The sequence below is a fragment of the Oryx dammah genome, unplaced genomic scaffold (assembly GCF_014754425.2).
Source record: "Oryx dammah isolate SB20612 unplaced genomic scaffold, SCBI_Odam_1.1 HiC_scaffold_19, whole genome shotgun sequence".
NCBI classification, from domain to species: domain Eukaryota; kingdom Metazoa; phylum Chordata; class Mammalia; order Artiodactyla; family Bovidae; genus Oryx; species Oryx dammah.
In genome coordinates, this window is record NW_024070203.1 from 34,294,006 (window position 1) to 34,320,512 (window position 26,507).

The window sequence follows — 26,507 nt, forward strand, 5'->3', positions numbered from 1 at the left end:
CAAAGCAAATGTGTTGTGGAGATTGATAAAAGTTGTCTATTTATGCAGGAGCGGCTGTGGTCACTGCTTTAGCAAACAACACAACACATAAACAAATACAACAGGTTGGGTTAGTGGTTAATAGCGCCAAGTCTGAGGGCAGACTTCTGGAGGTGAATTCCACTCCCCAGAGCTGTGCTAGTGGGCAAGGTCCTTAACGTCTCTGGGCCTCAGCTTCCTCTCCTGTAAGACAGAATGGGCTCTACCTCACAGGGTTATAAGGATAAACTTGTTGGCTGATGTTTGGTGTGCTGTATGTAAGTTTGACAGAAGGGTTTGTTTACAAACCTACAAAAAAAGGCCTCTAGAATTTAAACAGAAGTTTAAATCTTAAAAGTTTTCATTCCAGTCTTGAGAAACACTGAAGAACCCACCCCCTCCCAATACCTTAAACTGATTCCAAGGGCTACAGGTATTTTGTTTCTCAAAGGTTGCTTTATTTCCTCCATTCGACAGGCGTTTAGATAAATATCGCTATCTTTACCACATTTAAGAAATCAAAACTAAATCTTCCTTTTTTTTCTGAACACATAGGAGGACATTTTGTTAAGTTTAATTTTGTTAAGTTTATTAAACATTTCCTGTACACATTTTCAAGGGTGGGTTAGTCTCTTTGGATAAAGCTTTAAAAAAAAAATTCTTCAGGATTTGTAATCTTGTTTTCGAAAGTAGAATTTACCTCGGACATAGCATTTTGAATATAATACAGGTACGTCGAGTCCTTGGGGAGCGAGTATTTTCCAGTTTGGAAACGATGTCCGTGGGACTCTGGGAAGAAGGCGAGCCCCCTACTGCTGAAACCTCCTCAGCTCCAGGTTGAGTGGGTGCTTCCTGCTTCGATCCGGACTGCGGTGGCCAAGTACTTCTAGGCAGCAGGGCGATCAGCACCCTAGAAGGTTGATCAGGGGTCCCCCTTGGAGAGTGGGAGCCGCCGACGCGGCGCCAAAGCCCGGCTCCAACCCGTTTTCTCAGGGGCAGGTGTCGCCCTGGGCGCGGGGCCGGGGAGGGGGGAAGGGCGGGCGTGGGGTTGAGCTGAAACTTGGGACCTGGGCGGCGGGCTGGGCGTGGGCCTAACGTCGCCGGCCGGCCCGCCCCCGCCGCTCCATTGGCCGGGTCCGTGCAGAAAAGGCCGCGGCCGGGGGGCGCCCGCAGTGGCACTGGGCTGGCGGGGGCGTGGGTTGCGCCAGGGTCTGCGATCGATCTCTGCCAGGGACGCGGGCGGCGGGGTCCGGCCGGAGGACGCGAGCGGCCCGCCGGGCATCTCCTCTCTCGCTCCCCACCCCCTCCCCCCGGCAGGGGGAGGCGGCGTGTCCGGCGGAGGGTTGCGGGGCGCGGGGCCGGGCTGGAGCGCCATGAGCAGCCCGGATGCGGGGTACGCCAGTGACGAGCAGAGCCAGCCCCGGAGCGCGCTGCCCGCCGTGATGGCCGGCCTGGGCCCCTGTCCCTGGGCCGAGTCGCTGAGTCCTCTCGGGGACATGAAGATGAAGGGCGAGGCGGCGGCGAGCGGCGGGGCGCCGGCCGGGCCTGCGGGCCGAGCGAAGGGCGAGTCTCGCATCCGGCGGCCGATGAACGCCTTCATGGTGTGGGCGAAGGACGAGCGCAAGCGCCTGGCGCAGCAGAACCCAGATCTGCACAACGCCGAGTTGAGCAAGATGCTGGGTGAGTCCGCGCCGGGGCCCAGGCCCGGCGAACCTTGAGGCTCAGAGGGTGCGAACCTTGCGCCCGAGGCTGTGGGTGCGCGGCCCCCACGTCCTTCCCTGGGGCCCCTATTCCTTCCCACTGCCCGATCTCCTAGTGTCCAAGCGGCTTTGGGCCTCGGCCCCCGGGTTCACCGTCGGCTGGGCTCCGGGGAGGAGGCTCCCCGCGCATCCGAACGGCGGCGAGGGCACCCTGGCGCGGGGCTCGGTGGGTCGCCCGTTCCCCCGACTCCTGGCCAGTTCCTCGAACGAGCGCGGGTGGTGAGCGGGAAGCCGCTTCCAGGAGCGACAGAAAGGCGGCGGGGGTGGGGGGGTGGGGGGAATGTCTTGGAGGGCCCGAAATCTCTTGTCTTCCCCCAGTGCCCAGCCTCCACAGCCCCAACCTTCAACCTTTCCCTCAATCCCTTCCCCCGCCTCGGGAGTGGCACCAGCCGAGGTCGCAGGGAGGCGGTAGTGCCGGGTTGGGCCTGGGAGCGGGGGCTCAGACGCTAAACACGCGGCCCGGTCCACCCCACGTCCTGCAGGCAAGTCGTGGAAGGCGCTAACGCTGGCGGAGAAGCGGCCGTTCGTGGAGGAGGCCGAGCGGCTGCGCGTCCAGCACATGCAGGACCATCCCAACTACAAGTACCGGCCGCGGCGGCGCAAGCAGGTGAAGCGGCTGAAGCGGGTGGAGGGCGGCTTCCTGCATGGCCTGGCCGAGCCGCCGGCGGCCGCGCTGGGCCCCGAGGGCGGCCGCGTGGCCATGGACGGCCTGGGCCTGCCCTTCCCGGAGCAGGGCTTCCCCGCGGGCCCGCCGCTGCTGCCCCCGCACCTGGGCGGCCACTACCGCGACTGCCCGGGCCTGGGCGCGCCCCAGCTCGACGGCTACCCTCTGCCCACGCCCGACACGTCCCCGCTGGACGGCGTGGAACCCGACCCGGCCTTCTTTGCCGCGCCGCTGCCCGCGGACTGTCCGGCCCCTGGGGCCTACAGTTACGCCCCGGCCGCGGACTACGCTGGGCCTCCGGAGCCACCCGGCGCGGGGCCGCTGCACCCGCGGCTGGGCCCGGAGACTGCGGGCCCCGCGATGCCGGGCCTCCTCGCGCCCCCCAGCGCTCTGCACATGTACTACGGCTCCGTGGGCTCCCCGGCGGCGGCGGCGGGAGGCGGGGGACGCTGCTTCCAAATGCCGCCGCAGCCGCCCCCGCCCGGCCCGGGGCAGCCGTCGCCCCCGCCAGAGGCGCTGCACTGCCGGGACAGCGCAGAACCAGGCGCTCCGGCCGAGCTACTCGGGGAGGTGGAGCGCACAGAGTTCGAACAGTACCTGCACTTCGTGTGTAAGCCGGAGATGGGGCTCCCCTACTCGGGACACGACGCCGGCGTGACCCTGCCCGACGGCCACGGGGCCTTGTCCTCGGTGGTGTCCGATGCCAGCTCCGCGGTGTATTACTGCAACTATCCCGACGTGTGAGCCGTCTCCGTCCGCCGGGCCTGCGGCCAGAAGCGCGCACAGTGTTACACACCTCCCCAAGGATCGAGGGACACTCAGCCTCGCGTCGCATTGTGTTGTTTTTAAGTTGCCTTGGCGTATAATTTATGGTAATTTATTTTGTCTGCCACTTGAACACTTGAGGGGGTGGGGAATAAAACGGGGGGGAGGTGGTGTCTGAAGATCGGTTCAGACCCTTGTTTCCCACGGTGGCCCTTGTCAAAACCCCATTTCCAAGTTCAAGTTCACCAGTGGGTCCGGGAACAACTCGCTCCGTTTTTCAAAGCTTTATTGATCAACGAAATTTTTATCCCGGGTGTGTTTTTTTTTTTTTTTTCAATCTTTAAAAATAAAATAAAATCTGGAATTCCACTGTTCTCTCTCTGCTAATGCCTCTGTCACAAAGGCTAGTTTTTGAGATCCCTGTTAAAGTAACTATAACACTAAACATATAGTCACAGTGAATTTCTCCTTCTCTTGTAATAGTAGACCTGAATGACTTGAAGGTGAAGCCCTCAAATAAACATCTGGGCATCCCTAGTTGGTTTTGCTAGGGGAAAGGAAACTCACAGAATGAGCCTAACTTATGCATTTCAGGTGACCCTAGTCTCTACATAGTAATGGTTAATCATAATTCTCTAACTATTTTCAGTTTTGGTATATCACTTTCAAACTCAGGAGAGTATCCAGGTAACTTTGGTTGAATCTTGAGACCTGCATAAAGAGGCTTTTGGATATACTTTTTTCTTTTCTGCATTTCACCATGAGTCGTTAAAACTCCCTCTCAATACTGAAATCACCAGTTATCACAGGTCTACACCTTGGAAAGCAGTGTTGCCGGGTTAAAACTAATTAGAAAGAGTCGTAGGAACTAATCAAAATAAAATGTGCATTGTGACCTCAACTGTTAGTGAAACTTAGCACCTATCATTTCAGTGGGATATTTTGCTATAAGTTGCATATGGGGCCTGCTGCAGTTCCTGATACCTGCAGTTCTTAGCTTGGGAGGAATCCAAGGAGGATACGTAGGCAGCATGCTTTGCAAATGCAACTACAGCTGCAGTCCTGGGGCATCACTGTCCTGCCCTGTCCTATCAGGGAAGAAACTGAGCCACAGGTCGTGAAGCTGATCAGCCTTGCTCTGTGTTTGTGGCCCTTCCCATCACACTTAGTAGATGAGACGTAAATGGATGAATACAGATGATTCACAGTGGGCATTTCCTGTACCAGGTGTTTCATCAATGCTGTCTTGTACTGATTTTGAGCCTGATGAAGCCTGGGAGTTTTAGGTGCAATTCTCCCCATTTTGCAAGTGATACATGGAGGCACAGATCCCTCACTTGCTGTGTACATGGTGAAAGCCTGGTGTTGCAAGTTCTGACAATATATTTGTTCACATTTGTTTTTCCTTTGTGCACAGTATATCCTTAGGCACTGGGAGAACTTGCATTCTGGTTGTGAGAAGCTACCATTGTCTATACTGATAAATGCTATAGAGAAAAGGAAGGGGTAGGAAGGTGGCTTAAAGCATTTATCTTGAGGGTTGTCTGAACTGAGATGGTTGGCTGGATTCGCTGGAGAAATAGGGCATGTCTTTTTTTTTTTAGAGTTCCTGGATGTTAGGAATGTTCAAGATAAAAATTTCAGTGAGGAAAATAAGTCTATTTTGTTAGGCATAACAGTTTACCTTAAACATTTGATGTGCAAACCTTCACTTCAGTGTTCTAGCTATCGTCCAATCCACTTTATTTGCCTCTAGTACCCTACACTATTCTTTCTTCCTCTGACCCCAGACAGGTTCTGTTTCCTGCATTCCTGGTGGATAAAGTGAGCAGAGGTACCTCACCTGCTGAGGGTCAAGGCCGGGTCACCAGTTCAGACCCCAACAGGCATTTTTAGGGCACAAGGAGAGTCAATTCTACCTTTTGCTGCTGCCTCTCAAAAAAAATTAAGATGTGGACTTCCCTGGTGGTCCAGTGGTTAAGATTCTGCTTCCAGTGCAGGGGGCACAGGTACCATCCCTGGTAGGAGAATTCTGCATGCTGTTGCGGTATGGCCAATAATAATAATAAATAGGAAAAAGAGGAAAGGAGAAAAGAAAGTGTTTCAGAGAAGCAAAAGTCCCATGAAGTCACATTCTTAACTACTCACCAGGGAAAGGTCAAATAATGAGAGGGAAAATAAGAATTAAAACGGTTCAGCATTTCTAATGCCTTTAACTGCAAATGGAGGGAAACCAGTTCTCACAATAACTCTTAGGGGCAGAAGCTCTTGCCTGTTCCTTGTCTGTCCTCAAGTGGACTCAGAGGGAGTGACCTCAGGTGCCAGCTAGTGACTGCTTTTTGTTTTACTTTGAAAAATACCTAAATGATATAATTATTCCCCATCCCACCCCCACGTCTGTACTTCTGAGATACTTTAGAAGTTGGTCAGGAGGTAGAAATCAGGATTGCTGTCCTGAGCTCCAGGCACCTTGATCATGCTTATTTGAATTCGTCTAAGACTATAGTCTACGAAAGTGAGGAATGGCCTCCCCAGATGCAGGCACACACGCACATGTGGAATATTGTAGACATAGTTTTAGGCACGACTTCTCTCTAACCCCTCCAGAGGCTGGCTATAGGAATATGAAAACCAGGTTTAGAAGCCCTGATGATCAAGGTTCGTTGGGAAGCATAGGGCCCAAGCATTGAAGCAAAAAGGCAGTTATTTTCCCTTTATTTGAGAAAACAGGGACATCTCAATAACTCTCTCCTATACTGAGTTTTGAATCAAGAAGCAGGAGAGCAGTACACCTCAAAACAAAATTCGATGCCCTACCCAGGTGAAGATGTGGGTCTCTTCCTTTGTGCGGTGTGGTGGGCGTGGCTTTGCTCCCTACCTTGGGTGCTTACATTCTTGTATCAACCCCTCCCTCCTGTAATCTGGGTTGGACTTGCTACTCTAACCCAATAGAATGCAGCCCAAGCAACGCTGTGCCAGCTCCGAGAACCAGCCCTCTGCCAAGGCTTGGCAGTCATTCTTGTGCTCCTTAGTGACTGTGTAGGAAGCCTGGTTATTAAGGTGGTGAAACCACGTGCAGAGGCTGTGTGGAGAGGAGAGGCCGCGTGGCTGACTCCCATCTCTGGCCACCATCCTGCCAACTGGAATGCAAGAGAGGTAGAAGAACAATGTCAGAATGAGCTCGATCAATTCACAGGTAGGAAAGATTAAAAAAAAAAAAAAAAGATAGTGGTTGTAAACTATGAAGTACTGGGGAGCTTGGTTACTTAGCAACAGATTATCCAGCAGTGTTTTGTCCTTAAATGACCCTTTCTTATTTTGAAGCGTAAGAATGTGGGTCCTCATGGAAAAATCAGGAAGAGTTTTGGGTCCTGTCAAAGACACCAATGCAATTTTAAAGTGAAGGGCAGAATGTAGCATTTGGCTCGGGTTAGAGGTCTTTGGTGTCACATGTTCAGAGTCCTCTTTCCTTAAACGATTCAGATGAAGTGACTGTAAGGACCAGCTCATGACTGTTTTTTTTTTTTTTTAAATTGGAGTATAATTGCTTTATAATGTTGTGCTAATTTCTGCTGTACAATGAAGTGAATCAATTATATATATGCATATATCGCCTCTCTCTTAAGCCTCCCTGCCACTCACCCCATCCCACCCCTCTAGGTCATCACAGAGCACTGAGCTGAGCTTCCTGTGTTTTACAGCGGCTTCCCACTAGTTATCTGTTTTACACATGGTAGTGTATATATATATATATATATATGTCATGAATTTATCTCAATTTTAATGGTTTTATTTGGGAACAAATACATAAAGGACACACTGCTTCCCCTGCTCCTTCTTGCCTTGTCTTTACCTTGGAAGTATTTTAGAATTATGCCAGGAGGTAGGAATCCAACCATTTCATGGGCTGAGGTACCCAGACTGGAAGCCAGCAGAGTCTACACACCTTTGAGGGACTCAGAAAAGAAGAGAATATTTTCTTTTCCACTGAGACACTGCCTTCATCTCTATTAAAGCTGCAAGGGCAGGTCTGATGAATTAACAAATAAATGTGTAAGCTCCTTATGCAAGCAACTGTGAGACAGTATCCCAATGAAGCTATTTCTTTCACTTACTGTTCTATGTCAGAAGATGATTGTACCTTTAATCTGAATTATACTGCAAAAGACTTCAGATTTTTATACAAATTTGTGCTGATGTCAAGAAAAGCACATATAAACAAAAGAATTTAAGAGAAAATGGAATAGGTGCTACTAACCAAAATATATCATTGTGGTCTAACTTTCTTAAGTGTCCCATTTCATTTTGTTTTTATTTTTATTAATTTTGTTTTGTTTTCTTACTTGTTACTTTCTCCCCCCCTACGTTGGGCACACATCATGCAGGATCTTTCATTGCAGGGAGCCTTTGCTCCATTGCATGTGGGATCTTATTTCCCCACTCAGGGATCTAACTTGCCTCTCCTGCATTGAAAGGCAGATTCTTAACCATTGGATCCTCAGGGAAGTACCCGTTTTGTTTTTAATACTCAGAACTGCCTTGGTCACAAAATAGATGTTCAACACTGCCTTCCTCCTCCTATTCTCCTTTGATTATTTTTGACAGCACTGGCTCGAGGAGAGAGATTTCACATATATTATTTCAGCATTGATTTATTCTTCCTGCTTACAAGGTGCTTCCTTCTGAATCCTGAGTATTCATCTGAGAAAAAATGGTTTTAGTGTCCCTGTTCATCCTTGTCTGGAATAGGATGAGGCATGTCTTGTTCCTTCTTCAACATGATCAACCTGAGACTCACAGAACTTTCTTTGAGGTTCCCTGATCTATCAGCTGCATCCCCTTAATTTTTCACTGTAACACCTTCCTCAACCTTTCCTCCAGCGAGGAAGCTCTGTGCCTTCTCCTGAATCATTAGGCAGCTTCCTGTAAATCAGTTTGCACTGTGTGCCTCACACAAACACTAAACCCTCACCACTGGCAATTCTCCCAGCTTTATTCAAAATTCTGGATATTAAAAATTCTCAGTGTGGTACAAAATAGTATTTATATCATAAAACAGTACTTCTTAGAAAAATATAAAATTTCTTAGCACTGACAGCAAGTGTTAAACAAGCTGTTGCTACAATAGTAATAACGTTCTTTAAAGTAAACATTCTCTGCAGCTTAGGCCCAAACAGTTTGATTAAATAAAATAAGAAACTTTTCATCATATTCTTACTGAAGACAATTAGTTTTGAGGGTCTTCCTTCCACTTGAGCCAAAGTCTCAAACACTTTGTCAGAGTCCAATCCATAAATCCCCAAACTGATGTTGCTCAGAAGGATGGTTCGTGAAATTCCACGATTCAGATGAGGGTCAACACGCCGCAGCAGCCGCGCTGTGGACCCAGATTCCTCCAGGGTCATGGTCAGCGCCCTCTCACGTACTTGACCTCTTGTAAGGCAAGGAAAAGAATGGTTAGTGGTATTCTGGTTTGTCTGATTCCTGGGGGGTTTCAAGGAGCACCGGGGCACAACGACCGTGTGTTCACTTTGTGTCTCCTAACCGGGCACCTTCTAAGTGACTGAGTGACTGGTTTGTACTTGGTACCTCCCTCAGTTTTCCATTGGACATTCCTGAAGGAATGGGAGTTCCTGTTTGGCCTCTCTTCTATTTGAGACAGTCGCCAGTGGCTAGAAGTCCTTTCTGCTGAATACGTGTCACGACTGCAAACCTAGCAACACGGAGCATAAGCTTTTGGAGTAGAGCAGAGAATGGCTGAATAAGCGGAAGTGTTTCGAAAGGAGAAAACTCTTAGGCTTTGAGTCAGAAGTCCTCTCTGGCTTAGCATCGTAGCTTTGTGAGTTTGGTAAAGGCACTAACCTTTCCTGGTCTCTGCTCATCTGTAAAAAAGTAGGGAGGACAATACAAGCCCCATCTGTCTCCCTTACTGGCTTGTAGGGACGAATTAGATGGTGTTTAAAGGATTGTTTCTGCACCACAGGAATCGCTTCCTCTTTTCTCTCCCCTTCTCAACCTTTTGATTCCCCGTGTCTCCATCTTTCCAGTAGACTCGAGGGATTTGATTTCGTTATTCCATTGGGAAAGAGAAACAGCAGTAACTCCCCTCCCCTGGTGCTTTGTCTGGTGGATTGAGATTTCCCAGCCTCACAAACTTGCCCGTGTGAGCTGGGAATCCAGATTGTGTGTTTCAGTCTGAGCTTTGGGCAGCTCAGCCTCTCTGGTTTTAAAATGGAAATGATTGTCACTTGAAGAACTTCACATAGAATGCCTCAATTCATACCAACTCTCATTTTGTATGAAAATCTCAAGGTCTTTATAAAAGGGACAGTTCACCAGGACACACTGCTCAGTGCCAAGACTGCTAGTATTCACCTTTTAGTCAGCACTTTTCCCCACCAGTCATAGTTTCTCAAGTCCTGAACCACATGGCCATGCCATTTATTTTTTTAAGGGCATAAAAGAGTTGAAATTCTTGAGGATGAGTAAATAGAGTGAAATGAAGAAAGAAAATCTGACTTCCAGGCGTTCCAAGCAACTCCAGTAGGTTTAAGTTATGTTGGAACTACATAGAAGGGATTCTGAACCACTCAAGTCCTTGGAAATTATTTCTTCCAGGATAGTGGTTGGATGCTGTGAAGACAAGAAAACTCTGACCCAACCATGAAATGAAGGGACAGTTTTAGAGTTGTTCCCTACGTACTGGGTTCTGCTAATTTTTGTATGTGTATGTTTTCTACTAAATATATTCTTTCTAAATTTTTAATTGGAGGATAATTACAATATCATGTTGGTTTCTGCCATACATCAGCGTGAATCAGCCATAGGAATACATATGTCTGACTCTTGCAATTCCAGCGACTGTAGCCCTCTAGGCCTCTCTCTCCATGGGATTTTCCAGGCAAGAATACTGGAGCAGGTTGCCATTTCCTTCTCCAGTACATAGGTCTGGATTCTGCTTATTTTAACAAATCTGTTTGGGTGTCTGAAAAAAAAGACTTCAGATTGTAGATGCACACAGACACACATACGAAAAATATTAAACTGAAATGGGAGATTACAGAAGGGAGAAATAAAATAGAAATTCAAGTTTGCAATTTCAGTAAAGAGGTTGTGGGTATGGAAAGTGTATAACTTTTTAAATTCATTAAAATGATTTAAAATTTTTTCCTATTTAATTCATCTTTTTAATTTTATGTATTGGTTATAAGAAATGATTCTTGCCTGACAACCATTACTTCATGTCAGCTTTCAGAAAAATGAAGGCATCCAAAAACTAGTCAGCTCCCCTGTCTCCCCTTTTGGTCCTATGAGTCTTTACCTACATTAGTAACTGTTCCTCTGGCGATTAATTTTTTAATGTGCCCGAGAGGCTAGTTCCACGTCCTTCAGTGTTAGACACTGACTTCCAAGCTCGTCGTCCCGGGCCTCCATTCACGGAACACCCTTATTTCCATTTGTTCTACTGATTATCTTTGCTTCTGGGTAAACCCCTCCCAGTGTTGTTGTTGTTGTTGTTTGTGTCATTACAAAGGCAGGAAGTCCTCTCTCCCCTCTGCGAAGTAAGAATATCAGTGCCCCCTATCCCGCTACTTTTCCCTGCGGCTCTCCTCTGTCCGACGAAAGGGGATGTTTTGGGATAACTTTTCCGTGTGTGAGGTGAGGGGAGGGAGCAGACGGAATAGCGATGGTGATGCATGTGTTATATGCAAAGGCATCTGTGTTCACAGCATTTCAATCAATTCCAGTCAGTCGGGAGGGACTGCTTCCCACCGTGGTTGTGATTTTATATCTAGTCCCTTCTTCCTCCCAGTAGGAAGGAGAAGTAGTGTCGCTGAAGTTTTGCACAAAGAAAATGAAAATCATGTTCAGGGGCGAAGCCTGCGCTCGACAGTCAGTTTCCACGCCCACCCCCACCCTCCGCCACGCGCGGGCCCAGGTCCCGGGAGGCGGCGGAGAGTCCCTCCCGCGCTGTCGTCTCTGGGCGCAGAAGGCATTGGAAGCCCAGGGCGCCGCGCTCCGCTTGCGGGGAACCGCGCTCAAGCTGCTCCTAGTTCAGGGGCATTTCAACCAGACCCTGAAGTGACTCAACCTAGAAGGTAAAAGCTCTTAGGTTTGGTGCGGGTCGAGGAGGGTACAACCCCCCTGGTGACCCGGACGGAAAGACCGCAAGGTTGTGCTCTTGATTCGAGGCGTTTGGCTCGCTCTGGTGGCTCTGCGCCCTCGGGCGGGCTGCTCGGAGCCGGTGTGAGCGACCCGGAGCGAATCGGCCTCGAAGGGTTTCCCTTCCGAATCTTTCAGGAGGGCGTCCGCCGCGCGGGGACCTCAGAGGTCCTAACGGGACATCCGGGTCTGACTCTCCCCCGAGGAGGGAAGACGACTGGGGTCTCGGCCTGTGACTTTCTGCCGAGAGAGATCAACCCAGACTGTACGCCGCGCCGTAGGGAGCGGGTGGCCGTGTTCGCGGTGCTCTGGCCCGGGTTCTCGGCCGCTCGGGTGCGGCCAGCGCCGGGAGCAGGACTCTCGAAGGGTCAGGAGGTCTGTGCAGGAACGACCCCAGGGCCGGGAGGAGTTCGCAGTGTCCCTGAGCCGGCGGGGTCGCCGACTGAGCCTTGGGCTGGAACTGGGGCCGGGGCCGGGCTGGGGGCTGGGGGCTCGGGCATCTCCCCCTCCTGTTCCGCACCCCTTCCCTCTGGCCGGGCGAGGCGGCGTGTCCTGCGAGGGGTTGCGGGGCGCGGGGCCGAGCTGGATGGCCTAGAGCAGCCCGAAGGCGGGGTACGCCAGTGACTTCCGAGCCAGCCCCGGAGCGCGCGGCGCGCCGGCACCGCCGGGCTGGGCCCCGTGGGGGTGTGAAACTGAAGACGAGGCGGCAGCGAGCGGCAGGGCGCCGGCCGGGACTGCGGGCCGACTGAGGGCGAGTCTCCACCTGGCGCCTTCGAGGAGCAGCTCCTGCGGCCCGCAGGACGCCCGGGCCGGCAGGACGCGGTGCTGCGCCGGACTCCCTCCCGGAGAACGCAGGAGGGAGAAAGGGGTGGGGGCGTCTGCCGGGCTGGATGCGGTGGGGTGCAGGGGACGCTGGCTTGGGGAAGTCTGCGTGCGTTTACCCCTGAGAACTCGCTCCTACCTGGAGCTTTACCAGCAGGAAAGCGGTGACCAGGCAGGTGCAGAATCGTCTTGGGAGCAGAAGATGAAATCAGGTTCAAGACAAACTGTTCACCGTCTCCAGGGGTAAATCGTAAAGAATATGTCTTTGCGGTGTTCGGAATGTTTCTAAAGATGTCCTCTAATCAGGCAAGTTTCTGTAAAAAAGAAAACTCGAGTGCTTTTTTTTTTTTTTTAAGTTTTTTAAAAAGAGCTGATTCCTTCTTTATTTCTCAGGTAGAAATTGAGAGATTTATGGCAGACAAAACTGCTGGTCATTAATAAAGCTGGAAATGAATTAAGGGCACTTTTCGGAAAACGTGCAGAGCTTTAGAATTTCGAGTGATACAGACTGCTCATCTTGAGCTGTTTTTTTTTTTTTTTTTTTTTTTTTTTTGATGCTGAAGTTGGTGATAGAAAGGCGGGAGCCATGGCCTCTGGTTGTGAGGAGTTCAAGCTCCTTTTACTTTCGGTCTTTCCGACTTGGGTGAGAGTTAGTGCTTTTTTTTTTTTTAAAGGAAAAAAAATGGCCAGGCTTTATTTTCATCTTACCAATGCAAAATCATTTGTGTTCTGCATAAATAGCTTCATTAACACTTATAACATTTCTTATTTTTTTGATAGTCATATAAGCAGAACATCAAGGGAAAAAGCAGTGGCCTCCACCTGTCCTGTAGGATTCTCCCCTCTTCCTGCCTTCACAGACGAGATCCGGCCGTTCAGGGTGGTATGGCCATAGACTTCCTGGCCTCACAAATGGGATGTATTCTCCCTGTTATTCTGCAGCTTGCCTTTTCAGTTAAATATATATATTATATAAATACATATATAATATATGAACATATATAAAAATCCATATATAATATATACATTGTTGCTGTTCAGCCATCCAGTCGTGTCTGACTCTTTGAAACCCCATGGACTACAGAACACCAGGCTTCTATGTCCCTCACCATCTCCCCAAGTTTGCCCAAGTTCATGCCCATTGCATCGGTGATGCCATCCAGCGTCTCATCTTCTGATGCCCTCTTCTCCTGCCTTCAGTCTTTCCCAGCAGGAAACTTTTCCAGTGAGTCAGCTGTTGGCATCAGATAACTGAAATACTGGAGTTTCAGCCTCAGCATCAGTCCTTACAACGAGTATTCAGGGTTGATCTCCCTTAAGACTGAGTGGTTTGAACATATATGGTACATAAATACATATATAATATATAAATACTTAAACATATAATATATGAAATATATTTATACATATGAAATATATAAATACATATGCAATATATAAATACACACACATTTGTGTGTGTGTGTGTGAGATTTGGCGTTCCTATGTTCCTACAGGCTGAACCTCTGTTTACTTGGTTGGTGGTCTTCGCCACTCTCCCCTAGGGTCAGACCCACTTGTCCCATCTCCAGTCCTACATAAGTTTGTATACTAATCCTTTCATGCACAATTACAGTCCTAGGACTGTCTCCTACTCATGCAAAGATAGCCTGTGCACATGAACGGAGAAGCCCTGCATTTAAGCAGTAGGGGACCCCTGGGGGAGCGCCTTTCGCCGGAGAGGGAGTGGCTGGGACTGTGCGGGTCCGCTTCGGTCTGGGGTCTTGGGGACGCTGGCAGCCGGGCGGTGGGTAGAAAACCCCGCCGGCGGTCCTCGCTCCAGGTCACCGTTCCCCATCGGTCTGCCTCACTGGGGCCGGGGTCGGGCTGCGGGGGAGTGGGGCTTTGTGGGCACTTCTAGGACCCTAGTAACTCAGGACTGAGCGGCCACCCGAGTGACTGGTTTGGTCGCGGTGGGTGAAATCGGCCGCAGTACCCCTCGGGGGACCGAGTTCTGTCTGACAGATGGCTCATATTAAACTCCGCGTCGTCTTCACTCTGATGGGGAAGATGTGGGGCACCCCTCTGCGGGCCACCCCTCTGCGGGCCTCCCGCCAGTGGGACTCAGGCCGGCGCTGCGAGATCCAATCTGGGAGCGACTCGGTCTCCAGGGAGGCGGGGTGGGCGGTGCAGTGGGCTTCCTGGAGGAGGTGGCGCTGCCCTAGGGTCTTGCTGAACCCACGGGACAACTGGACCGACTCCCCCCGCCCCTGCCAGGGCCTGGACGCGACCCCGTCTGCCCACGCCCAACAAGACCCCCACCCCCGGACCGCGTGGAGCCAGACCCGACCTTCTTCGCCGTGCCAATGCCCAGACACTGTGGGCCGTCGGGTCCCTGCATCCCCGGCTGGGCCTGGAGCCCCTCAGCGCACGAAACTCACCCCTCACTCTTCCGTCAGGGGACCGCGACGTCCCCCACCTGCCTGCTCGCCGTCACGATGCTGGCTTAGACGCGGCGCTCTGTCCTTGTAGGTCGGCTGAATTACAGCCGCCGGCCTATGAAACTTTGCTCTTTGTCCCTGAATGAAGGTTAATAAGAACAACGTTTTACACTGTTACCATCTCAGAAGAGGCGATGCAAAGTGTCCTTGGCTTCGGTGAAAAATTGATGAACCGCAGTAGAAAGCGCTTTTTTTTCCCCTGGAAAGCTCTCTTACCCCAGTTGGTTTTGAACTTTTAACATTAACTGTGTATCTTTTGCATTTCAAGCCACTCTTTCTAGACTTCTTGGTTATGGGACACCTGTAAATTTGTAAATAAAGCTTTCAAAAAGTATCTGCATGTGGAGATTTTATATTCTTTGGCAAAATAATTTAATAAGTTGTATCTGTGTCAGTCAGGGTCTTAATTAAAATGGTGAAAGAAGGAAGATTAAGGGGCAAAGTGAGTGTTTATATAGGGGGCTCTTCGGAGGGACCATTGGCTTCCTAAGCCAGGCAGTGGCTCAGAGCGTCACCCATCACTGGTGTGTGGAAGAGGGAGAGGCCTTACCAGATCCCAAGGTAGTGGTAGACTTAGGGATCCTGCTAGCCAGGCAGGACCTCTGGCTAGGGGACGAGGAGTGAAGCTGTGTCAGTCAGAGCCAACCAGGATGGGGCCAGAAAATAGACCCTGGAAGAAACTCCTGTCACTCTCCTGACTTTCTGAGACTGCTCCTCCTTGGCCAGACCTACCTACAGACCTACAGGACAGGGGGGCATGGATGCTGCCCCAGGGAGGTGGGTGGGGACCGTGTCTCTTGTAGAAAAAGTCCAGGCTTTCCTGGAATTGGCTGGATGAGGGGAGCTCAGCACAGAACTCCAGACCAAAGTAGCTGCTGGGCTCTGTGTGTGACCTGTAAGGGATACCAGGAAGGACCCTCAGCTAGCTGCTGCTCTTCTCAGCCTCGGGATCCTTGGGTGGAGCAGGGGTGAAGCCACTGCTGCAGAGGTAGACTGGGCCACCACAGAACCTGCATTCCAGGTGACAATACTGAGCCGGCAAGTCCAGGCTCCCAGGAGGAAGGAGGACCAGACTTCTGAACTGTTCAGGTGTGCATGTACGGTTTAAAAGCCTTAGTGTTGGTGTCCTTGTTTAAAAGGCAGAGATTCCTAACAGATGCCCAGGGAGCAAGCAGGCTGTAGATTCAATGATGAATTCCTCCAGTTGTCAGATGTGAGGGTCCCGGGGCAGCAGTGTTTACCCTGCCTGAGAGGTGATTAGCAATGCCAAGTTCCAGGCCAGGGCAGTATTTCTGTGTCCAATCCTGAGTTACAACAGTGCTTCTCAGACTCAGATTGTGTCTTGTTTAGTCGCTGAGTCCTGACTCTTTGCGAACTCATGGACTGCAGCACGCTAGTCTTCCCTGTCCTTCACTATCAGAGTGTGTCTGCCTCTTGCTTAATACAATGCAAATTCTGACTGAATAGGGCCCAGATGCTGCATTTCTAATAAATTCCCAGACGAGGCTGACACCTCACTCTTGCAGTGTCAGACCCTAGATCCCTTAGCCACGCTGACTTCTTAGGGACCATTCATGACCTAACACATGCTGTGTTCAGGAACAAACACAGAGTCATTTCAGAAGAGGCACTGGACAGTTCTGGGTCATTTTTGCCCACTGGCCATGTGTGGCTGCACTAGGGTGAGGAAGAGGGGGCCCGACCAACTTGAGCTGGTGCAGCTCTGCTCTGCTGTCACGCCCACACCCACTGGGCATTTCCACTGGTCTCACCCCAAATTAGTTATTGTTTAACACTTCACGAATCTATTTCTTATTTGCTTGTTTCTTCCTAGGTTACAGCCAGGCATTTCCGGTAGTACGACATCTGAGAATTCAGAGCCTTCTAAATCTTCTGAGTCCCTCTACCTTCCATAAGCCAGTGATTAACAAAGCAAGCTGCACAGTACATTCAGTCTTTGAGAAAGAAGATCTCCTTCTAAGAGATTCTGACCAAACAGTTTGGCCTAAAAATTCCCACTGAATAAAATATAACTCTCAACTTTGAGGTTGTGACTTTTTTAAGTTGACAGCTTGTTTCATACTAGATTACAGCCAGGTATTTTTAGTAGCACAACATCTGAGAATTTAGTAACTTCTAAATCTTCTGAGTGATTATCAAAGCAAGCTGCACAGTGTGGTCTATCCTTTAGAAAGAAGACTGAGGCTCGATCTCCTTCTAAGAGATTTTGACCAAATGGGTTTGGCCTACCAATGGACAGAGGAGCCCTGCAGGCTACAGTCTGTAGGGTCACACGGAGTCAGACATGACTTAAGTTTAACTCAGCTCGTGCACATACACACCATCAGGGTGTTTCAAATTTTAAAAATCTCTTGAGGTGATTGTGATTGTGGCTGTTAAATAGATGAAAATATTGATATCAGAACTACCCAAGAAGTCAGCTGTTTGTATATTTATTTCATCAAATGTTTATTGAGCATCTATTAAATGCTAAGCACTATATTGTTTCCAAAGATAAACAAAGGCACATTCTGTGTTCTCAAGGAACGTAAGGTTTTTTTTACATGCGGGAAAGGCATGTAGACAAACAATGGTTAATGGTGGTCAGGGCAGTAAAGAATTGTTCTGGCAGAAAGCAGAGTGATGGATTCTGTGTGAAGGGGCCTGGATTAAAAATAATAATAGCTGATCTGGACTTCCCTGGTGGCTAGGACAGTAAAGAATCTGCCTGCAATGCAGGAGACCCTGGTTCAATCCCTGGGTCAGGAAGATCCCCTGGAGAAGGGAATGGCAACCCACTCTAGTATTCTTGCCTGGAGAATTCCATGGACAGAGAGGAGCCTGGTGGGCTACAGTCCATGGGGTTGCAGAGAGTTACAACTGAGCAAGAGTCAGACATGACTGAGGACTATTTCTTTCTTTCTTTCTTTTCTGAGCACTTCCTCTGGATAGGGAGGCCCCAGGGAAGTACTGTTGCTCACCTGAGGCCTTGAAAGAGGACAGAGCCAAGTGGGGAAGGAATTTCTGAGCTGAGGCTGGGAGGACGGTGACAGGGTGAGGAAACTAGGGGAGGTTACTCCTATTTTCTTCGTAAAATCAGGGTGAAGTCTCTCAGCTCCAGGTGTACTCCGTGTACTACGAAGGCCCAGAGGAGACAGTGGAGACAGTTTCGCAGACTGACTTCCCTCTTCAGGGTAATGTGCTCAGAGCTCCAGATTAGCATCTGAGAAGTGGGACTGGAGGCTTTTGAAGCTGGGGTTTTAGAATCACCTCAAGAGATTTTAAAATTTGAAACATTCTGGCAGGCCAAAGTGATTTGATCAGAATCTCCTAGGGGGAGGTCTTCTTTCTAAAGGCTAGATCACACTGTGCAGCTTGGTCTGATAATCACTGGCTTATGGATAATCCCTCAGAAGATTTAGAAGGTACAAGAGGGTCAGGGAGTGTTGGTCAGATTTCAGCTTAAGGGTTTAATGAAGTTGGGTATGGAGGGAATGAGGTCTGGAGAGAGCTGTTTAGGCTGGAGGCAGAAAAAAAGGAAAGAAATTTTTTTTTTAAGGGGAAAAAAAAAAACAACTGAGGGAGAAGCCGGAATGCTAAGAGAATGCATCAGAGGGGACTTCCAAGATGACCTGGGTCAGGGTGCTGATAGTGAGCCAGGTGGGGCTGGGGTGGGGCTGCTGGGGGTGGGGGAGGTGAAAGAGTGCAGCCAGGGGACATGGACCCCGTGTGGTCCCCAGAGCCCCGCAGGGGCAGTAGAGGAGGGGGGAACCGTAATTCCCTCCGTGCAGATTTCAAGAACCTCTTGCCAGGGGGAGCGGATTTAATCAAGTCATCCAGGATATGAGGAGGGAAGTTAGAACAGAAGGCCAGGAGCTGGCCATTGAAATGCAAAATGGAGCGATGGTGAAACAGGAAAATCCACTCATACTGGACCACAGGGAGGAAGAAGTAGCAGAAACTCTTAGTGATAAAGGAAGTTTTCCACATCTCTCTGGAAACCAGGAGATGAATGTTTTTAACTCAGGGGCATGAGATCTAGAGTTGGGACGTGTTGCTGACAGCAGCAGCAGCTCAAGGCTCAAGCAAGCCCACGTCTCTTATCACTTTTGTAATCAGCGGTGGGGTTTACAGATAAGTGTGATTAGCAATGCCCTGCTTCTAAGAATTTCCTGTTTGAAATAATTTTTCTTGATCACTAAGGTGCTAAACTTGAAAAATCATTATTAACAAAACCTTTTTTTTTTTTTCCTTCCAACCAGCTCAATATTGATTCCTGAGCCAAAGCCTCAGGCTTTGGTTAGGGTTCTGCTCAGCCTGGATGGCCGGACTTCCCACACTTGGCCTCCAGGGAGACCCTCTCATTCCTAATATTGAGCAAAGCTGACCAGGCTCCCTGACTGTCCGACAGGCACAGGGATGATGCCCTGTGTCAAGACGGGCCCTGCTGCCCTGAGGCCTGACTGCAGGTACAGAGCTGGTGGCTTCTGCAGAGTTGCCCAGGAGGGAGGAGAGCACACAGGGGCCCGGAACCCTGGGTTCTCCCCAGTGTCTCCAAAAAGGCCACTCCGGAGACCCTAAGAGGTGCGCCCCTAGGGAGAGAGACAGCCGCCCAAGGACCTTCAAATTAAAAACCAGAGGCAAGCTCCAATCATGCCCTAACAGAAGCATCACCCGACCCCTGAACCCTGGCGGCCAGTACCAGGCCTTACCAGGGCTGCTCATGCCTTTGGGGAGAAAGTTCAGGAGGTGAGTTCCTGGTTGTCCCCAGGCATTTTCTGGGCTCGACCCCTGCGGGGTGGCCAGCCTCTCCACCCCAAAACCCAGTGAGGTGTGAGGGAGCCTCAGGCCGCCAGCCTCTGGCGTTACTCATCCCGGTTGGCCCGGCTTGAAAGCATGAACAATCCCTTCCAGGCAGTCTCCGTTCTCACTTCCCTCTTCCCAGAGGGCCCCTCCTCAGGTCTGGTCTGACCCGTGAGGGTCAACATCCTCTCCAGCAGACCACCCCTCCTCCCCCGCCCACTTCCTCCCTGAGGTTGTGCTCCAGCCTGTTTTTCTTTTTTGGTTCAGGAGTGCCCAGAGAAGGGTTTCCTCTGCTTGGCTGGTGATCATGTCAGACATTCTGGGTTCAGGGTCTTGGGTTACTGGGGATTTAAAAGCAGAAAGATCGGGGAGCCGTGGGAAGAGACATTCTTGGAGGACAGAGAAGTCCACCTGGGAGGCAGGCAGAGGGTCCCCCAGGGGAGGAAACAGCCAGAGGAGCTGCAGGATGGGGGTGGGGGCTTGTGAGGGGCACTGAGGACAGTCACCGGCAGGTCAGGGCACAGGCACAGAGAGAGGGCCACATTGCAGAGGGGCTGCTGTCATCTGACCACTCAGAACATCTGTTTCTTCTTCTATACCGTGTGGGTCATAGCAACTACCCGTGGAGTCTTTGAAAGGGCTAGAGACATGTGTGGCATGCTAACAGAGTGATGCAGCCAGTAGGACCTCTGCATTCTCATGACCAGGTGTATCCTTGCGGGTTGGGCAAGGGGAGTGGGTGGCGTCTGCACCTCACCCTGCCTGAGCCTGTAGTGACCAGGTAACTGACCAATCTCAGTTCACTGGCATGTAAACACAGAATGGTTTTGTTTCTTTCCAAGTATGGCTTCTGTGATGCTCTCCTAATTCTCCCTGACTTGCTCTTTAGTGAATTCTTGGGAAGAATTTATTACTTTCTAGTTACTTTTAGTTGTTAAAATCTAATCCATTTTATTTATTTGGAAAACGAAGAATGTGAAAGGTCAGTTCACCGTTAAGCCTCAGTTTTAGTTGAAATCTTATCCTTTCCATTCTCCTCCGGAGGGCGTCAGCAGGGACCTATCTCTCGGTCCTGGAGGAGGGTCTTGCTTGTCTCACGGATATGCCCTCCTCAAGGCCAGCACCTGCTGTGTGTGCTGCTGGTGGAGTGTGGGGCAAGGAGGGGAGGAGGACAGATGCCTTTTTACTTACCTGGCCACTGGTAGTTCTCTTTCTAATGCGACTGTGGAAATCATTCACCGGTTTTAAAGCCCCAGCGTGACAGGGCTTGGCTCTCTTGTGGCCACAGTGAGGGCCTTGAGGGGCCTCCACCCTGCCCCCTTCTCTGATGAGAGATGGACTGTGGCTGGATGCATCCACATCCACTCTCCTCTCAACCCCTGCCCTGGGCAGTGAGCCCACAGCTTCCTGGGAAGGTTGCTTCTTGTGGTGCACCAACAAGAGGGCTGACGCCTGGCCACTTTGCATGGTGCCCTCCATCATGACTCAGATGGTAAAGAATCTGCCTGCAATGAAGGAGGTTCCATCCTTGGGTCAGGAAGTTTCCCTGGAAAAGGAAATGGCAACTCAGTCCAGTATTCTTGCCTGGGAAATCCCATGGACAGAGGACACTAAACAGTCCACGAGAAAACAGAGTCAGACACAACTGAACAAGTAACACACAGACACCCTTGGACCCAGGGAGATTCGTGTGTCTATGGAGGTCATGAGATCACCCGGGGTCACCCCTGCCATCCCCTGTCCCTGCCACTTCCTGCCACTTCACCTCTGTTCAGGCAAGATCTCAAGTCTGATTCTAAGCTCACAATAAAACAGAGCAATTATAACAATATAGTGTAATAAAAGTTATGTGAATGTAGTCTCTCTCTCTCTCAAAATTTCTTACTATCCTATAGTCACCGTTCTTGTGATGATAAAATGTCTGTATGATGGGACAAGGGAAGAGAATGAGGTAGGTATTGTGACACCATATTGGCCACCACTGACCTTCTGACAATGTGTGAGGAGGAGGAGCCTTGCTCCAGCTGATGTTGGATCTTCGATTGTGATGACGTCAATGATTGGATGTCAGGAGCTGATGATGCTCATGGTTGGGCATCTGGGACAGGATGGAGCTGGATGACTTGCGATTTCATCATGCTACTCAGAATGGCACACAATTTAAAAGTTGGGAATTGCTTATTTCTAGAATTTTCCATTTAGTATTTTCAGACCTCAGTTGACCATGGGCAGCACAAACTGTAGAAAGCAAAACTACAGATAAGGATTGCTAATTTGCATCTTCTGTCTTTCTTTGTCAGTCTTGCTGGAAGTGTGTTAATCTTACTGATCTTCTCAAAGGACCAGCTCTTCGCTTCATTGATGTTCTTTATTTTTCTGATTTCAGTTTCATTGATTTCTTATCCCACCCCCCACAGTAAGGTATTCTTTTTCTCTGGCTTTAATGCTGCTTTCAAGAATTTTACTTTGTCTTCAATTAATTATGAGGTGTCTTTGACCAAATTTCTTTGAGTTTATCCTGTTTGGATTTTCTCAGGTGACTTTAATCTGTAGATTTAGGTTTTTGACAAATTTGGAAGGTTTTGGTTACTATTTCTTCAAGTAATTTTTCAGCTCTGTTGTCTCTCTTTCTGGGACTCTTGATAGCTCCTATGTTAAGAGTCCCAAAGGTCACTGAAACTCAATTCATTGTATTTTTAAAATCTGTTTTCTCTGTTGTTCAGACTGAGTAATTTCTATTTTTCTCTCTTCCATCACTGATTCTTTCCTGTATCCCTTTTATTCTGTTGTTGACCCTTTTTTGTTTTGTTTATTTATTTATCCTTGGTAGTGGATGTCCAAGGGATCTCTTTTGGGACTCTGTAAAGCTAGGATGACCCAGAAATGGATAAGAGAGACTCCTAAGAGGGTGAATTGTACTTCCTGTTACTCACACACACATGGGGCATCAAATAGGTTTTAATTTAATTGAAGGAAGTGAAATAAATAAACAGTAGTTGAACTCCAAGTGTTTAGCATTTGTTTATGTTGATTACCATGAATTGGTAAGAGACATCACTTTGCTGACAAAGGTCCATACAGTTAAAACTATAGTTTTTCCAGCAGTCATGTATGGATGTGAGAGTTGGACTGTAAAGAAGGCTGAGCGCTGAAGAATTGATGCTTTCGAATTGTGGTGCTAGAGAAGACTCTGAAGAGTCCCTTGGACAGCAAGGCAATCAAACCAGTCCATCCTAAAGGAAATCAACTCTGAATATTCATTGGAAGGACTGATGCAGAAAATGAAGCTCCAATACTTTGGCCACCTGATGCAAAGAGCCAACTCATTGGAAAAGACCCAGATGCTGGGAAAGATTGAAGGCAGGAGGAGAAGGGAGCGACAGAAGATGAGATAGTTGGATGGCATCACTGACTTAATGGACATGAGCAAACTCTAGATAGTGAAGGACAGGGGAGCCTGACATGCTGCAGTCCATGGGGTTGCAAAGAGTTGGACACGACTTAGTGACTGAGCAACAACCACCACCATGAGTTGAGGTCAGACTATAGAAGCTTTTGAAAATCAGGCAGATGTGTTTGAATTTTAATTCTGTAGGCAAGCAGAATCATTAAATGTTTGTGAAAGGACATGTGAAATATCCCATGGGCAACTATATGCTAGGTGCATAGTATGCTCACAGGTTACAAAACTTGTAACGTGTACAGAAGCCTGTGGGATCAAGCAGACAAGCCAACCAGCCTGTCTGGAGTGGAGGAGAAGTTATAAACCATCAGGAAAGAAAAAGCCCTGAGTGACACTTCTTAAAAAGGGGTTTCCCACAAGGAGTTAAAAACAATTCCAAGATCTGAACTTATTTCCACTCTCTTTCTTATCAGAGTAAATGCATTTCAGTGGATATTTCTTGGAGTTATCAAGGGAATAGGTTTATTGTTCATGCAGAGGGTGGCAGCACCATTTACCAGGGAGAACGTATTTAAGAGTCTTGGGCTCTTTCCAAGGCATTGTAAAAGTACTTTACAGTGTCGGATTTACTTTAAAGCTCCTTGTTATTGCAGTTGAGAAACAAAATGTATCCTGCACACATCCTATTCAAAACAGAAATTTTCTCCTCTGTTGAACATAGATAAAGAATGCAGGAATATGCATTTCACAGTGTGAGTTCACCTTGATATTAGATGAAAATGAGACCTGGGGCTTTTCAATACCAGATTCATGATAGAAGGGGGCAAAAATCAAACATCATTTGGAAATGTGATTTGGTTATGTCTTCAGTAGTCTAATGAGAGTGGCAGTCAGTTCTTAAGAAAATAAAATGAAAGAAAATCCTTGTCTCTCCTCCACCACTTCTCTCCCTCCTCCATCCTCTTCTTCTTTAGGAATGCTGCCTGTGAAAGTATTTATTTGTAGCATCATGACACTTCTTAGACACATAGAAACTGTTTTCCCTTAGAAGAAACCTGTTCACTCCCCAGGCTACACTTCCCTGTCTGATATAGAGACTAGTGTCTGCCTTTGGGAGCAGCTCGGTGCCATGGAGACTCCCGTGGGCAGCACAATTTTTTTTTTCTTTTCTCAGCTCGCAGCAGACTGACCTCAGTAGTTGCAGTGCTTGGGCTTGGTTGCTGCTAGTCATGTGAGATCTTCCCAACCCAGGGATTGAACCTGAGTCTCTTGTGTCTCCTGCATTGGCAGGTGGGTTCTTTACCACTAGCGCCACCTGGCAAGCTCATAGAAGAGTACTTGAATGAAAAACATACTAAAAGCTGCTGCTGCTTGCCAAGTTTTATAAACAGTGAGAGAACCTAGGAGAAAATTTCCAAGTTTCTTGTTCAGCCTTTCTGGTTCTGAATCTTCAGCTCACTCATGAGAAGTGGCCCCTCCTGAGCCCTGCCTAGGGAGGGCAGCTCGGGTAAGAGTGTCAATCAGCAGACCTTTGAGCTTCACTCAACTCTCAGACATTTTGCCTCTGGGTCCTTAGAACCACACTGGGCATTGTGTCTGCTGTGTCTAACTAGACACAGTCATTGAAAGGCAGTGAGATAAAAAGAGAGAAATCTGGTAATCTTGTTTTGAGAGCAAGAGATTAGGAGATTCTTAGTTGTTTCTAGACTTGGCTGCTTATTCACAATACCTGATGAGCTTGCTAAAGAAAATACAACTTTTTAAAAAAAATTTTACTGGAGTGTAACTGATGGACAATGATAAAAATATATAGATGCTGGAGGGGTACCCTCTTCCTGCTCTTTCCACCTCAAATCCCAAGCTCCTAAGTCGGGTACATGTATGTGTAGGGGTGTGGGTACATGTATGTGTGTGCACACATGTGCATGCATTTGTGCTAGTGGTATACAACAATCCTTCACTAATATTACTGTTAAACTGTCATTACTAGTATAATTTTACAGTTCTGGAGCTGACTGAGTCCAGCTTGGGAGGTCCTGCTCTGGGTCTCCTGTGCGGGGCCGAAGGAAGTGGCTGATGCTGGAGCCGTCCTGGGGCCTTCCTTTCTCACATGTCTGGATTGTGGCTCAGGACACCTACACTCGGCTTCTCCTGGTGGCCGGCAAGGAACCTAAAATTTTTACAAGTGTCCCCCTCCTCCACCTTTCCCCTCAGGGTGACTCTTGATGAGGTAGGCAGTGATTTATGATTACTCTTAGGAGCTACTGGACTCCTCCTGCACTCTCTGTAAAGTCTCTCTGTACTTTACTCCTGCCAATGCAGGAGACTTGGGTTTGATCCCTGGATGGGGAAGATCCCCTGGAGAAAGAAATGGCGACCCACTCCAGTACTCTTGCCTGGGAAATCTCATGGACAGAGGAGCCTGGTAGACTGCAGTCTATGGGATCACAGAGTTGGACACGCTAAACTACCGGACAAGCATGCATTTTTTAGTCCCTTGTTGCTCAGTCGACCAGTTGTGTCTGACTCTTTACAACTCCACAGACTGCAGCACACCAGGCCTCCCTGTCCCTCACCATTTCCCTGAGTTTGCCCAAGTTCGTGTTCATTGCATCAGTGATGCCATCCTGCCATCTCATCTTCTGATACCCTCTTCTCCTTCTGCTCTCAATCTTTTCCAGCATCAGGGACTTTTCCAATGAGTCGTCTGTTCACATCAGATGACCAAAATACTGGACCTTCAGCTTTAGCATCAGCCCTTCCAGTGAATATTCAGGGTTGATCTCCCTTAAGATTGACTGGTTTGATCTCCTTGTTTTCCAGGGGACTTTCAGGAGTCTTCTCCAGCACCACAGTTCAAAGCTATCGTCAAATTTTTTTGGCATTCTACCTTCTTTACAGTCCAACTCTCACAACTGTACATGACCGCTGGGAAGACCATAACTTTGACTATACGGACCTTGGTTGGCAGAGTAAAGTCTCTGCTTTTCAACACTCTGTCTAGGTTTGTTAGTGCTTTCCTGCCAAGAAGCAATCATCTTCTGATTTTATGGCTATAGTCACCATCCACAGTGATTTTGGAACCCAAGAAGAGGAAATCTGTCACTACTTCTACCTTTTCCCCTTCTATTTGCCATGATCTTAGTTTCTAAAATTAAACTTAGTTTTTAGTCTTAAACTGGCTCTTTCACTCTCCTCCTTCACCCTCATCAAGAGGCTCTTTAGTTCCTCTTTGCGTTTAGTCCCTTAAAATTGTAAAATTCTAGAATTCAAGCCATCACTTTTCTTTTGACCTAAAGATCATCTTCTAAGAGAACACAGGTGTTTCAAAGCAAACTGTCTTGTTAAGACAAAATTTCTAAATATAGGATTATCAGAAATCCTAATAAAAAGCCGAGAATGCTGCCCATTGGAATCCTGTTTACTCAGTTGGACTTGCCTTTATTGAGTCATCCCCATGACAGACACTCTCCTAGAAAAGGCTGTAGTCTTGTATTCATTTTATGGCTGCTAACAAAAGTTACATGTTATCCAGAGAAGCAGCTGAACAGATGGCTGAAGCTGAAGCTCCAACATTTTGGCCACCTGATTCGAAGAGCTGAATCATTGGAAAAGACTCTGATGATGGG

The 26,507-nt window shown here is 48.7% G+C and overlaps 1 protein-coding gene across 1 annotated transcript; it reads left to right on the forward strand.

Moving 5' to 3' along the window:
* The first annotated feature begins 1,159 nt into the window (after window positions 1–1,159).
* SOX17 (SRY-box transcription factor 17) lies at window positions 1,160–7,492 on the forward strand. Its single transcript, XM_040261228.1, has 2 exons — window positions 1,160–1,698; window positions 2,261–7,492. Exons 1-2 carry the CDS (start codon window positions 1,392–1,394, stop codon window positions 3,184–3,186), a joined length of 1,233 nt encoding a protein of 410 aa, XP_040117162.1. The 5' UTR covers window positions 1,160–1,391; the 3' UTR covers window positions 3,187–7,492.
* The last annotated feature ends 19,015 nt before the right edge of the window (window positions 7,493–26,507 follow it).

Bases quoted from the DNA above. Each gene is read 5' to 3' on its own strand.
- SOX17 (XM_040261228.1), top strand. From the start codon at position 1,392: ATGAGCAGCCCGGATGCGGGGTACGCCAGTGACGAGCAGAGCCAGCCC. The intron at 1,699-2,260 runs GTGAGTCCGCGC...CACGTCCTGCAG, and splicing joins CGAGTTGAGCAAGATGCTGG to GCAAGTCGTGGAAGGCGCTA.